Source organism: Thamnophis sirtalis, unplaced genomic scaffold (assembly GCF_051295495.1).
Source record: "Thamnophis sirtalis isolate CommonGarterSnake01/CBP01778 unplaced genomic scaffold, rThaSir2_p1.2 scaffold_4, whole genome shotgun sequence".
Classification (NCBI taxonomy): domain Eukaryota; kingdom Metazoa; phylum Chordata; class Lepidosauria; order Squamata; family Natricidae; genus Thamnophis; species Thamnophis sirtalis.
Window position 1 is genome coordinate 87,114,462 of NW_028261384.1, and position 16,271 is coordinate 87,130,732.

The 16,271-nt window shown below is 40.9% G+C and overlaps 1 protein-coding gene across 3 annotated transcripts in view; it reads left to right on the top strand.

Moving 5' to 3' along the window:
* The window catches only part of TANC2 (tetratricopeptide repeat, ankyrin repeat and coiled-coil containing 2), a 325,867-nt gene that overhangs the window by 99,324 nt on the left and 210,272 nt on the right, over positions 1–16,271 (top strand). For all 3 annotated transcript variants that reach the window (XM_014062481.2, XM_087713296.1, XM_087713297.1), the window contains one exon: positions 9,012–9,083. In XM_014062481.2, coding sequence (XP_013917956.2) covers positions 9,012–9,083 — 72 coding nt within the window. The remainder of the gene's footprint in view (positions 1–9,011; positions 9,084–16,271) is intronic.

The following is a 16,271-nucleotide window of genomic DNA, read 5'->3' on the forward strand; positions in this document are numbered from 1 at the left end:
AACACTCTGGCAGAGAATGGAGTTGATGAGCACAGGAATGGTGTAGTACAAAATATGAAAGATGTGTTACTAGCAGACGCAAGAATGGGTAAACTGTATTGGCATGAGGCAATCTTAACTGCCAATTATTTGGACAATAGATCTTTGCAGTTCAGCAATTAATCAAACTTCATATAACATGTTGTATGGAAGACAACCATCTTTGACACATTTAAGAACCATTGGCAATGCATGGGTGCAATTCCCAAAACTGTTAGAAAGAAAGGACAGCTAAAGACAAGGAAATTAAAATTTATAAGCCACTATAATCAAGATCAAAGGCATATAGGTTTACAGATGGACCCAAAAATGTAATTATTACACATTTTACAAATTTTTCAGAACTTGAGAATTGGGAAAAGGTGCATGCCTGAAATTTTAATGCCTTTTAGTGGATGAGCATTCATGTATATATATTGATCAAAGATCTGAAAGTGGCTCAAGTTCTGAGAATAGCTTAAAGAAATGCTTAGAAAGTGGGATACCTATGAAACAGGAACAGTTTGTTCCAAGGAAGTCTGAAAGAGCAAACAAGGGGGTTGCAAATAAGTCTGAAAGAGCAAACAAGAAGATTCACAACAGATGCGGTGAAAGTATGTGTCATTTTTGTTGACCTTGAAATTGCCAGGTGGTATTGGGTTTGCCTCAGGGATGGGTTTCTGCTGGCATTACTGCCGGTCCGGTGCACGTGTGATTTGCGTGCATGCGTGAGCGAAGCACGTGCGCGCGACTGACACTCCCTGCGAGTGCACAGTTGCCTGTAAATAGGTCTGCACATGTGCAGAACACTAAAAATGTTAAAAATACATACTGCAGTGAACCGGGGAAACGGTTCGGAGGCATGGCAAGCCTGCCGTCCCTACTGGTTTCACAACCCAGTCGCAATTGCCACTACTAATTTGCCTGAACTGGTGCAAACTCACCTCTGGTTTACCTATGGCTGAACAAAAGAAATGCAAAGATTCTAAGAGAAATAAAGAACTATGTAGGAATAGAAATAAAGAAACTACAAAAAGGAGGGTATATTCTAAGCTAAAAAAGAAAAATGTACAATTATTGAAGGATTTGAATATTGAGGTGAAGGGAGCTATCCAAGTGTTTGAAGATAGCACAGCATATGTACAAATGGAAATAGGTGAGAGTTAAAAATCAGAAGCAAACATGTTGACATAAAATATTTTTTTTATGTCAGAGAAGCAGTGAAAGAAAATGTAATAGATCTAATTTATTAGCAATAGCAGTTAGACTTATATACCGCTTCATAGGGCTTTCAGCCCTCTCTAAGCCGTTTACAGAGTCAACATATTGCCCCCAACAACAATCCGGGTCCTCATTTTACCCACCTCGGAAGGATGGAAGGCTGAGTCAACCCTGAGCCGGTGAGATTTGAACAGCCAAACTGCAGAACTGCAGTCAGCTGAAGTAGCCTGCAATGCTGCATTTAACCATTGTCTTTAGAAAGACAGTTTGGCTTACCACATGACAAAGCCATTGGCTATACAGAAACACAAGGATCTTGTGAAACAACCTGTTAAGATATTTAAATGTTAATAGCTGGCGCAGTAAAGAGTTGGACAATGAATAAGAACACACAGTTATAGCTAAACTGGTTGAAGAGAGCTGGCCACTGCATGAAGCAATCTAAGCTGTGATTGGTTGCTGTGAGTGTAAAGGAGGAGTTTCCTTGTTTCCCACTTTTTCCCTCTGTGTGCTAGATGTGCTATCTGTGATTTACTGATGTTCCTACTGTATTGATTTACTTAATGATGCTCCTGTTTGCCTCTCTTATTTACTATAAATATATTTATTTATATAAACCACAAGTACTTGTCAGCGTTTCTGATTCCATTTGGACACCAGCTACACAATTCCCTGATAACTTTATTTAATTTCAAAAGATTAATAATGTAGTAAGCATTAACTTTTGGAGTTGTCTCATTAGTCCAAGATTGAGATTGTCCATAGGGATCATATAACCTGCCTTTAGAATAATGTTGATAATTTATTATGTAACTGTGAACATCCTGAGAGCAGAAGACATCTGGCACATCATTGATGTAGAGGTTAAAAAGTACTGGGGCCGGGAAACATCTTTATCTAACACCATTGATATTAGATATGTAGTGTGTTGGTACCATTTGCTGTATACTGTACTCTTAACACAATGCAATAATACTTAAAAGCTTAAGAACTCTGAATTTTCATTTTCTATTGATCCGTTCTCCACATAAATCCTAAAACTAGATAAAAAGAACCCACTTAAAGAAATAATCAAAAACATTTTACTTATTTATTGAAGAAAATTATTCAAAGCTACAGAATATAACTGTGTGTAGCAAAAGCATATGAAACTTTGCTTTGCAAAAACTGGTTTGCCCTGTTTGCACAGCAATGACTGCATTAAATGTTTCCAATAACTGTTATCACCCTGCATGTTGGCTTGGAGGAATTTTAGCCTTTTTCCTTACAGAACAGCTTCAACAGGAATATTAGGGGACTTCCTTATATGAAGTACCTGCTTTAGGTCATTCTACTATGTTTCTATAGGATTTAAATTAGGACTTCTACTTGGCTATTCCAAAATGTTAACCAATTTTAACCATTTTTGGGTCGTATGATTTGGTCATTTGCTGCATCATCCATTTTCTCTTGAGCTTTAAATCATGAATAAGATACTTGACATCTTCCTATAGAATTTGCTGGTACAATTCAGAATTTAAAGTTGCATCAGTGAAAGCAAGCCATCCTGGTTCAGAGGCAGGCACTAAATAGGTCACTTGTGTCTAAAGAAATGCGCTAAAGAAGAGGTTTACATACTTCTGCCACATACATAATCCTAGAGGTTCACCTAGCTCCTTCATACATTTGTAGTAGACTTTTCTTCCTAGAAGCATATTTACTCAAAAGGAAGGTGACATTTTCACCCTAAAAGAGACGGCTGAAAAAAGATACAGAATTACAGCTAATCCTTGCTTAATGTCCAATCATTCAGTGACTGTTCAGTGACTGTTCAAAGGTGAACAGTTTACAATGGTGCTTAAAAAGTGGATTTGTGACCATGGTCACATGATACAAAAATGAGTTTGCTGCATTTACAGCTGCCCACTACTGTTCCCTCAACTGATTATTGTCTTTGCCTGCCTCCCCTCCACTGGGCTCATCATCCTGGCGTGCAGGGGAAGCACAGCAGAAATTTTCCATATGCCATTGATGTCAGTTCGGAGTATGAGGATGATTTTAGGAGGTGGTGGTGAAGTCACGGGCAAGATGGAGCTGGAGTGTGGGTTGCTTCTTATTTGATAAGTGGCCAATGGAGCATGACATGAGATGGGCAGGTGCTTCTTGCTGCAGTGTAGCTCAGAGGCTCTTTGCCTTGAAATGGTTTTGCGACTACTTGAGGCAAAACCCCCCAGAGGATGCATCCTGAAGCCATGGTATGGCAAGTAGCACCGGAGCCTCACCATGGCTTTGGGGACTCCTGGATGCGCTCTCTGGATTTTCTTCTGCTTCAATTAATTGCAAAACTATTACAAAACCAGAGCCACATGGTTGGAGATTTCTGAGCCATCTTTGTGCGCTGTAGCTATAGTGCTTATTGGTGTTTTGCAACTCAGGAATTCCATGCAATGCTTAAGGTCTTAAGGCAGCACTCCTCAGTGGAAGTAGTAAGCCAAGCAAAGGGTAGGAATTATATGATAAGTCATAAAAGGACAGGGAGGACGATTCATGTTGGGTAGTGGTGAGAGAATACAGTGGCCTATTTAGGCTGTGCAGGGCAGCCAAAAAAGATCAGGATTGGGGGAGGGGGATATAGATGGTGGAGCTGCTGAAGGAGAACAGTCTTTTGCCTTGGAAGAACCAAGATGCATAGTACAATGGCGGTACTATTACGGTATGTAATCTATTTTAGTTCAATCAGAATAGAGCTGGTAGGGACCTTGCTTAACCCTCTGTTCAAACAGGAGATCCTATACCCCTGATGTCGAACCTATGGCACGCCTGCCAGAAGTGACAAGCAGAGGCCACTCTGAGTGCATTGTTGCCCCAGCACAGTATGCCATAGGGTGGGTGTCGGCAAGTCACAGGCTTTTTTCTCCCTCCGCTGCAGCTTCCTGTCAGGTGATCCCACCACTGGCTGGCCCCGCTCCTCACCCACCCACCCCCAGTCACCCCAAAGGAGTCTTTGAGGGCTGAACTCTAAAAGGTACAGATTTCCTCTGTCTTCTGCGTTCCCACCCCACACTGAAGCAAACCAAACGGGCCAGGGTCTCCCTCCCCGTTAAGCAGCTGTGCTGAGCCTGCTTGCAAACTCCGCCAAATGTGGCTCCAAACGTTAGGCTCACGCATCCCTCCCGGCCAGTGCCGTGGCAGCAGGGAAGGTTTGTACCCTACCTGCTCTGCTTTTGCTAGCCAGAATTGGGCTCTGCACCATTGCCTCCCAGCTGGATTGCCACATTTGTTTGCTTTCTGGTCACCTCTAAGGAGGTAGCTGTGCCCAGGCTGCCAGGACCCTCTCTGTAGGGGAAGAGAGGGAGAGGGAAGAGGAGTTGTCTCCCCAGCAGGATCCAAGTTGGAGTTGCCTTATTTTGTGTGGATCTCTAGCGCTTGGCTTTGCCTGCCAGCCTCCACTCCCCCTCCCCAGCCCAGGTAGTTGGATTCACACGACACGTGAAGCTGGGCAGCAGAGGATGGATGGATGGATGGATGGATGGATGGATGGATGGATGGATGGATAGATAGATAGATAGAAAGACAGGGAGGGAGGGAGGGAGGGAAAGGAGAGGGAAGAGAAACGGGAGAGGGAAAGAGAGAGAGAGAAACAGGCAGAGAGCGGGGAGGGAAAGAGAGAAAAAGGGGAAGGGAAAGAGAGGGAGGGAAAGAGAAGAAGGAGGGACAGAGGGAGAGGGAGAGAGAAAGGGAAAGAGAGAAAAACGGAGGGAGGGAAATAGGGAAGGGAAGAGAGAGAAAGGGGGGAAAGAAATGATATTACAAGTTTTTATTTTTTATTGTTGATTAATATTTCAAAAGCAGAAAAAATGAAGGTGCATAAAAGTGCATTTATCATGTTTTTTAAAGAACAATTAGCTGAACTCTGCCTTGTTTATCATTATTTTAGGTAGTAAAATCTCATTATTCAGGTTAAATTGCAGTGTTGGCACTTTACAATAAATAAGTGGGTTTTGGGTTGCAGGTTGTGCACTCAGTCTCTAAAAGATTCGCTATCACTGTGCTATACCATTTCAGACAAGTGATTGTCCAGTCTAATCTTAAAAACCTCCAGTGATGAAGCACCCACAGTTTCTGACAGCAAGCTGTTCCACTAGCTAATTAAGTTTCTCCTTAATTCTAGGTTGCATCTCTCCTTGATTAGTTTCCATCTGTAGTTTCTCATCTTGCTCTCTGGTGCTTTGGAAAATAAGTTGACCCCTTCCTCCTTGTGGCAGCCTCTAAAATACTGAAATACTGGTATCATGTCCCTCTTAGTCCTTCTTTTCTCTAGTCTAGCCAAACCCAAATCCTGCAAGCCTTTTTCATATGTTTTTGTCTCCAGGGCTTTAATCGTTTTAGTTGCTAAGAACCAGGTAGCAATGAATATAATATTGAGCATAGAGGATTTTTTCAAAAGATATTCTAAACATCTGTGAAATAATTCTTGGCAAATTTTCTGAGAAGTGAGACTTATTTCTAGGGGCTAAAAGTGAGAATGATCCAAGGCCATTCAGCATCTTTGTAAATTCTAAAATGGGATTAGAATTCACAGTATCATAGTTTCTACCCTGATGCCTAATAAAGAATTATTTTCTAAATTGTTACTGACTTTGAAATTTGATTAATAAATGATGCATTTAAAATTAGTTGCATTTTGATGGACAGTTTGGTCTGGTCCTACATTGTATGATGTTTACATAGGTATGTAGTTATTAGTTATTACCAGTGAGCATCATGCTTTATATAAAAAATAAATATTTGTGATTACTAAATGCTAATTTTAGTGTGATGGAGCACTTTATAGAATGATTAGATGATTCTCAAATGTAGATTTCTTTTAGTATGTTATTAACTATGCTTTTGTGCTTTGGAACATATGAGTTGAATAAGAAAATAACTGGTTTAGTTCAGACATTTATGGAGAGATCAAGATAAGTTATTTTTATGGTTTTAAAGATACTATGTAATTGAGGCACTAAGAAATAAATCATAGAGGCATTGCTATTACAATGCTTACAAAAATAGCAGTTTAAGGGATCCTCGCTTAATGACCACTCATTCAATCAGTGACATGCGGTGAGCTTCATGGCCGGTGGGGCAAGCGCAAAAGCCCCGCCGAAGCCCCGGCGCTCCGTCCGCCATAGAGCGGGATCCTCACCGGCCATGAAGCTCAGCGCACGTCACTGAAATAAAGCATGAATGGAAAAAAAAACGGAGTATTTAGTAAAGGGCTCAGTGAAATGAGGACAAAAATATGTGACTGGATAGGTGACGTTGCTGTGGATAAAGCCATAAATATGGTCCTGATGCTCTTGCAGGAATTAAGTGAGGTCTATATGGCCAACCACTCCCTCTTGGTGACTCTGGGTGGTTTGCAACAATGATGGTTTGGGGCATGAAGGTCTGTAGAAGAAAGTGCCAGGCTATGTCTATACAGGCTAAGAATCTGGGGGAATCGCAGGGAATGTCGGATTGTTCCTAGGCAACTAGAACTACCCTTGGCAGGACCTCCTGCCCCCCTTCTACCCAGGACCTCCCCCCCTCCACAAGCCCCCCCCACCCTGCCCCCCCAGGTGCCCCTCCTCTCCCCCCAGCCCCAAAGCCCCTACCCTCCGGGGGAGCGCTCACCTGCCGCCAGGGCTGGGGGGCTGCCACTGCCTCCCTCCACGCCCGCCGCCATGGCCACTGAGGCAGCACTGAACAAGTGCCAATTGAGCCAGGCTGGACAGAGGAGTGCCGAGCCGCTGGTGGGCGGAGGCAACGGGCTCCTGAGTGTGTGCAGAGCGCCTTCTTGATCACCGGGGAAGAAGTTGGGGATCGAGGGTCGCCCAGACCTCGCAGCCTCCCCACAATCACTCCCCCAGCATCTGATACTGCTTGGGGACTACAGCTCCCATAATCCCCACCCGCACGCCGTCCACAGAGAGGGAACTTCCCACCTGCGACCCGGCTTTGGGGAGGGGAGCCCGGTGACCCCGCGACCTGTTGGAGCTGTTTGCGGTTCTGCTTTTCTCAAGGGAAAGCGGAGCAGAGACCCAAGAGAGAGCATGGATAAGTTAAACCAGGGAAAGAAATTCTTTAGGCAGGGCTGCAATCCTAAACCTTTCACTTGGAGAGAATTTGTATCGCTTTAGTACGGAACACGGTGGCTCACGTGCTTAGGACGACGGGATTGACAAGAGCAAGCCAGTGGAGAGCCAAATGCCCGGCACGTTAGGAGAAACCCCCTTCTCCCTATCTGCCTTCCCACCTCAGCCACCTCTCCCTCCACCGATGCTAGGCGGTCCTCTCTCAGCCGGACTCCCACCGCCAGCCATACAAGTTGCGGGGCTCTTCAGGCGCCTCGGAGGCTCCCCAAACCTACACAGCCAATTTCCTCTCCCTGCTTCAGAAAGATCTCCCCCAGACTTCTCCCGGTGGCCACCTAACCGCAAGGAACGCTGGGAGTTGTAGTCACCCTCGCCGGACTGTTGGAAGCCTCCCTAGCGCTGGGGCTTTCTCCAAACGTGGCAGCAGGGCTTTAAAGGGCTCCCCCCTCCCCAACCAGCCAGCCCACCCAGCCCATTCCTCCCCCTGCCACCGCTGTGTCCAACAGGCCAGGCGTCTCGCGTTTATGGCGGACATAAATGCGAGACACCTGGCCTGTTGGGACACAGCGGCAAGAACGTCCCTGCCGCTGCCCCTTCCCACTTCCGGGTAAAGTGGAGATGGGAGGAGGACTAGGAGGGAAGGGATCGCTCCTCGGGAGTCTCTAGCCAGCAGCCCCAGGAGACACCCCCCCCCAGAGAAGAATTGGGGCCACCAAAGCTCCCACACCCACCCACCTTTGGTATGCAAGAGACAGCAAGGCTTGCAGCGAAGGGAATCTGGACCCTGGGAAGGTTGGGTAGGGGTGAAGAGCAAGCCTCCTCCTTCTCCCCCACTCCTCTCTCCTCTGAAGCACGTCCTCCAAAATAACCCGCCCAACGTAAGTGTGCTCAACTGCAACAACAAGGCATGATTTGCTGCTCCCAGATCAGGAGGCGGGAGAATCAGTGCCTCCTTTGCATATGAATTTTTTTGCTTTTTAACACTTTCTTAACTTTTAAAAGGCGAAAAATTCCTTATGCAAAGGAGGCCCCGAGTTCTCTCGCCTCCTGCTTTGGTTAACACTAAGCAGACACCAAGCCACTGTGACTTGGAATCTGGTAGCAACTATCTTGTTGCTACCAAGGTGGCGCAGTGGTTAGAGTGCTGTACTGCAGGCTACTTCAGCTGACTGCTAGTTCGGCAGTTCGGCTGTTCAAATCTCACCGGCTCAGGGTTGACTCAGCCTTCCATCCTTCCGAGGTGGGTAAAATGAGGACCCGGATTGTTGGGGCAATATGCTGACTCTGTAAACCGCTTAGAGAGGGCTGAAAGCCCTATGAAGCGGTATATAAGTCTAACTGCTATTGCTATTGCTATCTTGGCTTTAATTATTTTTTAAAAAATTCTTTAAAATTCTTTCCTTTTCCTGAGGAGACTGTTGAGGCCCCGCCTCCCCTGCCTCTAGTGACTGCACGTCCCTGCATTCAATAATTGTTCAAACTTAACAACAGTACTGAAGGAGTGGTACTTATGACTGGTCACAGCATCCCTCTAGTCACGTGATTGCCATTTGTGATCTTCACTGCCAGCTTTCAGTGAGGTTATGGTGACTACATAACATCACACTTAAGCACATAATGGAAGAGAAATTGTATTTGCCTAATCTCTCTTGTGTTGTTTTGGTTCTCATATAGATGGAGGAAGCGAGGAGCCACAAGATCGAAGGCAGGCAAGCATAGATTATTGTCAGAGTCATTCTGGACAAGGTAAGTAAACAAATGAATTTCAGGTGTTCTTGCATTTCATTTCATATGAGATGTTTAATATTTATTTTCATTTGAAAATATAAGCAATAATTCATGTTCTAAAGATATTCTAACTTTCAAAGAGAGAAATAAATTGCTGTATGCGCTTATCCTAAATTCTTTATCCTAAACAAGAAAAATGTATTTAATCAATCAATCAATCAATCAATTAATTAATTAATCAATCTTGTTTTTTCCCCTTCTTGCCAGGAGGTGACTTTATTGGTAAATACATGGGCTTTATTAAGAATATATCAAAAATAACTAAACATGCAAAAGATCACGGTTAATTGAATGTTGGTAAGCTATGATTCTTGAGAAAATAGTTCTTGAGAATACAGTTCAATTGACATATCTTGAAATTAGTGCAGTATTCTGAAGATGAAATATTCTCTCACTTCACTTAATCAGCTCTTTGCCAGCTATCTGTATAATTTCTGTGTTCCTCTTTCTACTGAGTTTTAGGTTTTTAGCCAGCTACATTCTACCTCTGGGTTGGGCGGCCTATAAATTTAATAAATAAATAAATAAATACCCTCTTATAACACCCACTTGTTACATTATAGATTCATTTAACATTGTCTTGAAGAAAATCTATGTCTTATAAAATTGAAGGCATCTATCACTTAGAAACAGAGAATCTGATTACAAGACATAGACTTCCATATCTGTATTTCTGTTAATGTTTCTTGAAAATCATTTATGAAAAGGTTAAGGTAAATAACTTCTCTTTAACTTTTTTTTTAATCCTTCTCAATAAAAGTTGCATCTATCCTTTCTTATTTAAAATATACTTTTTATTTTCCATTTTCATGACATACAATCACATGTATACTATTACATAGCCAATATCCTATTGTATTAAGTAGTAATTACATCAGTTGTCATCAATGCCCAAAAAGATAAAAACCCATTATTAGCTCTTCTGCTCTCCATACACCTCTTTCTTCTACCTCTCTCCTACCTTGTTTCTTCCCTCCATCATCCTTTCCTACTCTACTTCCCCTTCCTTTCTCCTTCTCCTCTCTCTACATTCCACTCCTCCTTATCCTCCTTATCTTCCCCCTTACCCTCTGTCCTACCCCTCTCTTCCCATCTTTCTTCTCCATTCTGTTTCCCACTCTTCCTCTCATTGGTGTATTTCCGCTTCTGAGCAAACTCCAATCTATATTAATGGTATTTATGCTTCCATATCAATATACTTAACATATCCTAGTTTTGAAGAAAAAAAAAAAGAGAAGACAGTATACATGTGGAATCATATTACATTAAAATCTAACACCCCTTGTCAAACCTAATATACATCCCTCCCTCCCACCCTCCCCCCAACCCCCCCCAGCCTTCCCTCCCCCGACTTCCCAGAACCCATACACGGTATAAATCTTTGAAGCTTGGTTTTATAGGACTCTTGCAATATCATATTCCTCATGTCTCTTGTAGTAAAGTAAATCACAATGTCCCGTGGAAGCTGCTTCTATCTCACCATCCAGGAATTAGCATGATAAACCTTATCAATTTGCCAATGAAAATTTCCCTCTGGCCTTCCCATCAGACTATCGAAAGCTTCTGAAAGAATCCATTTCAAATTCTCCTGATTGTTTTCACGCAAACCTCTTATTCTTAGTGCAAGTTCCATTTGTCTGTATTGTAACATAATGATTTCTTTTTCAGCATATCCAACTTTTTGTTGCACTACGTCGATTTTCGATACCAAATTAGTATTGGCATCATTAAGATCTTCTAATCTGTCTTCAATTTCCGAGACATATTCTGTTAACAAATTAACAACCCCCAACATATCATCCCTGATCTTCTGAACCCGGGTCTCAAGTTTATCAGACAGTTCTTTATGCGCAACGGATATCTCCTCCTTAAATTTTGTTTCCATCGTAACTACATGATTTTTAAATGCTTCAGCCAATTCCTTCTGAAAAATTTGTTTAGTTAATGGCTCCCCTATGGGGGGAAGAAGTAATGACTGTAGTTTTGTGCCGGGGCACGCGATCCTTTTGAAGCCGGGGAGGGGGGGGGAACCTTTTGAATAAGGTTTTGCTTAGAAGCCATTCCAAGTTTTAATCTTCTTCAACCAATTAATAAGTTTGTGCTGGTCGATTGTGCAGCTGTTACTGTTTAATTTAGTATCAAATCACTCCTTCCCTTTGAAGTTTTAAACTCCGTAGAAATTCAAAACTCGAACAGTGTTACGAAACTGCTCGGCGCCATTTTGAATGTGTCTTTAGCAAGTAAGATATCAGAAGGAATTCTTGTAAAAAATGAAGCTAAGGATTAATACAAACAATTAAAAGTTCACATGTACAGGGTCCGCTCGTCTTGGATTCAGTAAATCATATTTTGTTCTGAGGATTTGAGGTTTGCTTTGTGCTGCCAATCACAGCAGGAATTCCTGGCACGGAGACAATTCTGCCGTCGGCTGGCCTCCCCCCTCCCAGAGACGATCTGTGAGAGTTAGTTGGCACGTTGCCTGGCACAATTAGCTCACCTAATCTTCTTGGCCCAAAGAAAAGGTAAACAAGCTGTCAGATGGCTGATGGATTGCTCATCCGACAGATAAACGTGACCAGGATTCTGGAGCTGTAACGACCAGCTCCCACCAGCAAGCCCCCTCAAACCGGAAGCCGCATCTATCCTTTCTTAAAACATCCAGTTTAATCACTTTATAAGGAAATCAGATAATATCTTCTCAATAATTGACTTGTAATGTAGTTTATGGGATGTGCCTCTTAATAATTAACAAGCAGAGCTATTATGTTTGATAAAATAACTACTTACTTGAAATATTGTTCCTATTCATCTTAGATATCAAGAAATACAAGCCCTTTTATCCAAAAATATTATCATATATACACAACAATAAAAAAATCAAGAAGTGGGTAAGCATGGAGAGAAAAGAAGGAATGGTTAGGATTTTATAAAACAAAGACTGTAAACTAGAACAGGATTAGGGACTAAATTACTCCCTACCAGATTGCAATTACAATGAGGAAAATGTAGAAAAAGTTCAGGGAATAGAAGATAATTTCTAAAATAATTTATCTAAAGTTCCTCTCTTCAGAAACATTCAGATAGAATGCTGTACAATCAGGCCAGAAACTACTGCCACCAATCTCCACAATCCCCATCTCAGACACACCAACTACAACAGCTAAGCTTCCTACAACCTACCAAATCCAATTGGGCCCACCACATCTGGTGATTACAGAGAATGAAGTGCAAAGCCTATTTCACAGACAAAAGCCAGGAAAAGCACCAGGTCCAGACAAGATAACTCCTTACTTAAAAATTTGTGCTTACTAACTGGCCCCCATCTTCATTCGCATCTTTAATAAATCAATAGAGATGTGCTATGTTCCTTCTTGCTTCAAGCGCTCTATTATCACCCCAGTGCTGAAGAAACCCTCTATCAAGGAACTGAACGACTACAGACTGGTTGCTCTAACATCTGTAGTTCTGAAGACCTTTGAAAGACTAGTGCTTGGCCACCTGAGGACCATCACGGATCTGCTGTTAGACCGCTTGCAATTTGCTACCAAGCAAATAGATCGACAGATGATGCTCATCTTTCTATCTATTTGCTCGGTAATATGATTCTGCACTACATTCTACAACATCTTGAATCTCCAAAGACCTATGCAAGGGTCCTCTTTGTAGACTTCAGCTCAGCATTATCTGGAAGGAATCACCATTATTCCAGATATTCTTTTAACTAAACTAAATCAGCTAGCTGTACCTGCTCATACTTGTAAATGGATCATAAGCTTCCTAACAAACAGGAAGTAACAGGTGAAGCTAGGCAAAATCACATCAGATACATGTGCAATTAACACAGGAGCCGCCCCTCCATGGCTGTGTTCTCTCTCCGCTTCTCTCTATACACCATTTACTGCATCTCAAAAGATCCCTCTGTTAAAATACTGAAGTTTGCAGATGATGTAACAGTGATTGGTTTCATTTGAGACAACGACAAATCTGCATACAGACAGGAGGTTGAACAACTAGCCTTGTGGTGCAACTAGAACAATCTTGAACTAAACACACTCAAAACCATAGAAATGGTGGTAGATTTTAGGAGAAACCCACCTATACTACCACCTCTTACAATACTAGACAACACAGTATCAACAGTAGAGACCTTCAAGTTTCTAGGTTCCATCATATTTCAAGACGTAAAATGGACACCTAACATCAAAAACGCCATCAAAAAAGCACAACAAAGAATGTTCTTTCTGTGCCAACTCAGAAAGCTCAAACTGCCCAAAGAGCTGCTGCTTCAGTTCTACAGAGGAATTATTGAGTCTGTCATCTGCACCTCCATAACTATCTGGTTTAGCTCTGCAACTGAACAAGACAGACAGACTTCAACGGATAATTAGATATGCAGAAAAGACAATTGCTACCAACCTGCCTTCCATTGAGGACCTGTATACTGCAAGAATCAAAAAGAGGGCTGTGAAAATATATGCAAGCCCTCACATCCTGAACATAAATTGTTTCAACTTCTGCCCTCAAAATGACGCTACAGGGCACTGCATACCGGAACACAAGGACAGTTAGCAACCTTTTGTTGTTTTGAATTTGAAGAAGAAAAAAGAAGAGAAAAAGATAGAACTGGAAGGTATTAGATATGAGGTAGGAATATTATTTGCTGACTTAAGTTGATTCTGAAGAATTTTTTTCCTTCAATATAGCTAGAAAAGCTAAAAAATAATAATTCTCTTGGCTCAGTCATGGACTGGTGTGTTTTTACAAATTCTGGAATGGTTCACATCATCTGATCAATAATTGAAGATTAGCTATTATAATTCTCTGGATAAGAGATTTTACTTTTTTCCCATCATTCTTTTTTACTTGGTTGTCTTATTTCATCAACATTGCTGTTTTTAATCTTTTGCCCGCATGTGCCTTAATTCCAAGGGGAAAGTATAATTTGCAGAGGTATATTATTGAGGTTCTGAATACTTATGTAGCATTAATAGCCAGAAATGGGAGAGCTCATACTTTGATTTCTTTATATTCTGGAATCTCTAATATTCTCCTCTGCTGTTTATGCCTCTGGATACAAAATATAGAATGCATGGAGTCAACTGGACATGAATTGTCCAACTGGACTTCCAGATATTCCACATAAAATATGTGGTGTATCTCATAGGCAGCCTTGGATGCTCAGGTATGAAGTTGTGCCCATTCTTCTAGATTCCAGGAAGTTCTCCTTTACAGATTTCTTTCCTCTCCTATTACCACCAAAGAAAAAATTGTTACCAATAGGTATTCCTAATCTTCTAGTGTTTTATGCAATGGGCATTTGTCTAGACGTAAACCAAATAAGTTGAAGAGGAGCTTTGGCTCTCTAGGGATTTGGGACCAGGAACACAATAGATGGTACCTAACTCAAAGCAGTAACTATGAGAGGGATCTAGGAATCCTGCTGGACAACCATTTAAATATGAGCCGGTAGTGCACTACAGTTGCCAAAAAAGCAAATTTGTTCTATGGTGCATCAACAGAGGGTAGTATCAAGGTCACGTTAAGTGTAAGTAATTAGTACCCTTTGACTTGTTTGCTGGCTGCCTGAAATTGACAAGATGTTAATCACTTACAAACCCCCCCAAATGCCTTCTAACTAACTCTAACACATTCTTGTAATTGAAAAATCATTTTTTTTGATACTGGAGAAAGTAATTTCATATACATGCTAACAACAAAACAACCATACAACAATAAATGTTAGAAATGTCACAACAAAGAAGGAAGCTATAGACAAAGGCTAAGATTATATATATATATATATATATATATATATATATATATATATATATATATATATATATATATATATATATATATATATATATATATATATATATATATATATATATATATATATCAGCACAAATACAAAACACACACACACACACACACACACACACACACACACACACACACACCCCTGGTATGCCCAAATATGGGAGGAAGTTCACTACTTCCATTCTCTGTCTATCGGCTCGTCACAAGAGACCATCCAGACAGAAACCCAATATTTTTATTGTTGCCTTTGTTACATATGTGTTGTATTTGTGCTGATAAATTATTTATTTATTTATCAGCATAAATGCAACATATATGTGTTTGTGTGTGTGTGTGTGTGTGTGTGTGTGTGTGTGTGATTTTTGTGCTGATAAATAAATAAAGGGAGACAAATATAACACAAATGTAACAAAAAGGCAACAGTAAAAATATTATATGTATGTAATTAGTGTCACAACCCCTGGTATGCCCAAATATGGGAGGGAGCTTACTGCTTCCATTTTACACACACACACACACACACACACACACACACACACACACACACACACACATACATACCTAATAATAATAAAAATGTGAAAATAAAATTTGAATGAAAACCATTTTAATTTTTATTATATATGATCATACAGAATACAAATGAAAAGTATCACACAGTTTATTAAGAAATATGATAGCAGCAAAAGTCAGTCTCTCATAACAGTGATAAAGAGATTCCTTGATGACAACACAAGATTGGGGGACTAAAATTGGAGAATGCCACAATATATAATATTCAAAGCAAGTTTAACCCAAATTTAAGCAGGATTAATTTCCTTACATAAACAATACTGCACACAATTTTAGGAATCTTAGGCAATCTAAGGCAATCTTAGAAAATGGATTTTGAAAGAAAAAAATCTTCAAAAATAAATAAAATAATAATAATAATCAAAATAATGTCCAAAGCATAATATAAAAATACTAGCAATCTGCAGTTGGGAAACAAAATCAAAGAGGGGGAAAAGAGAGAGGCAGTCTAATAGAATGTTTTCCTGTAATGTTTTTCATTTTAACTATTTTTTATAATTACATTTTGATTTAAAGTTTAGCTCTAATGTATATGTATCATTTGACAATTTTTTTTCCTTTTTAAAATTTTACTTATTCAATTTAAAGAGTTACTATGCTTAACTGCTCACTATTTGCAAGGCTCAAACCTTTCCTTAAAATGATAAGCAAGACATTTCTATGATTTTATTTTCAAAATACTTTGTTTCTGCTGATACGTTTGGGAAAAAAGAGGTATGTAGATGCCACCTCATCATTCCTTGATTGTGCTGT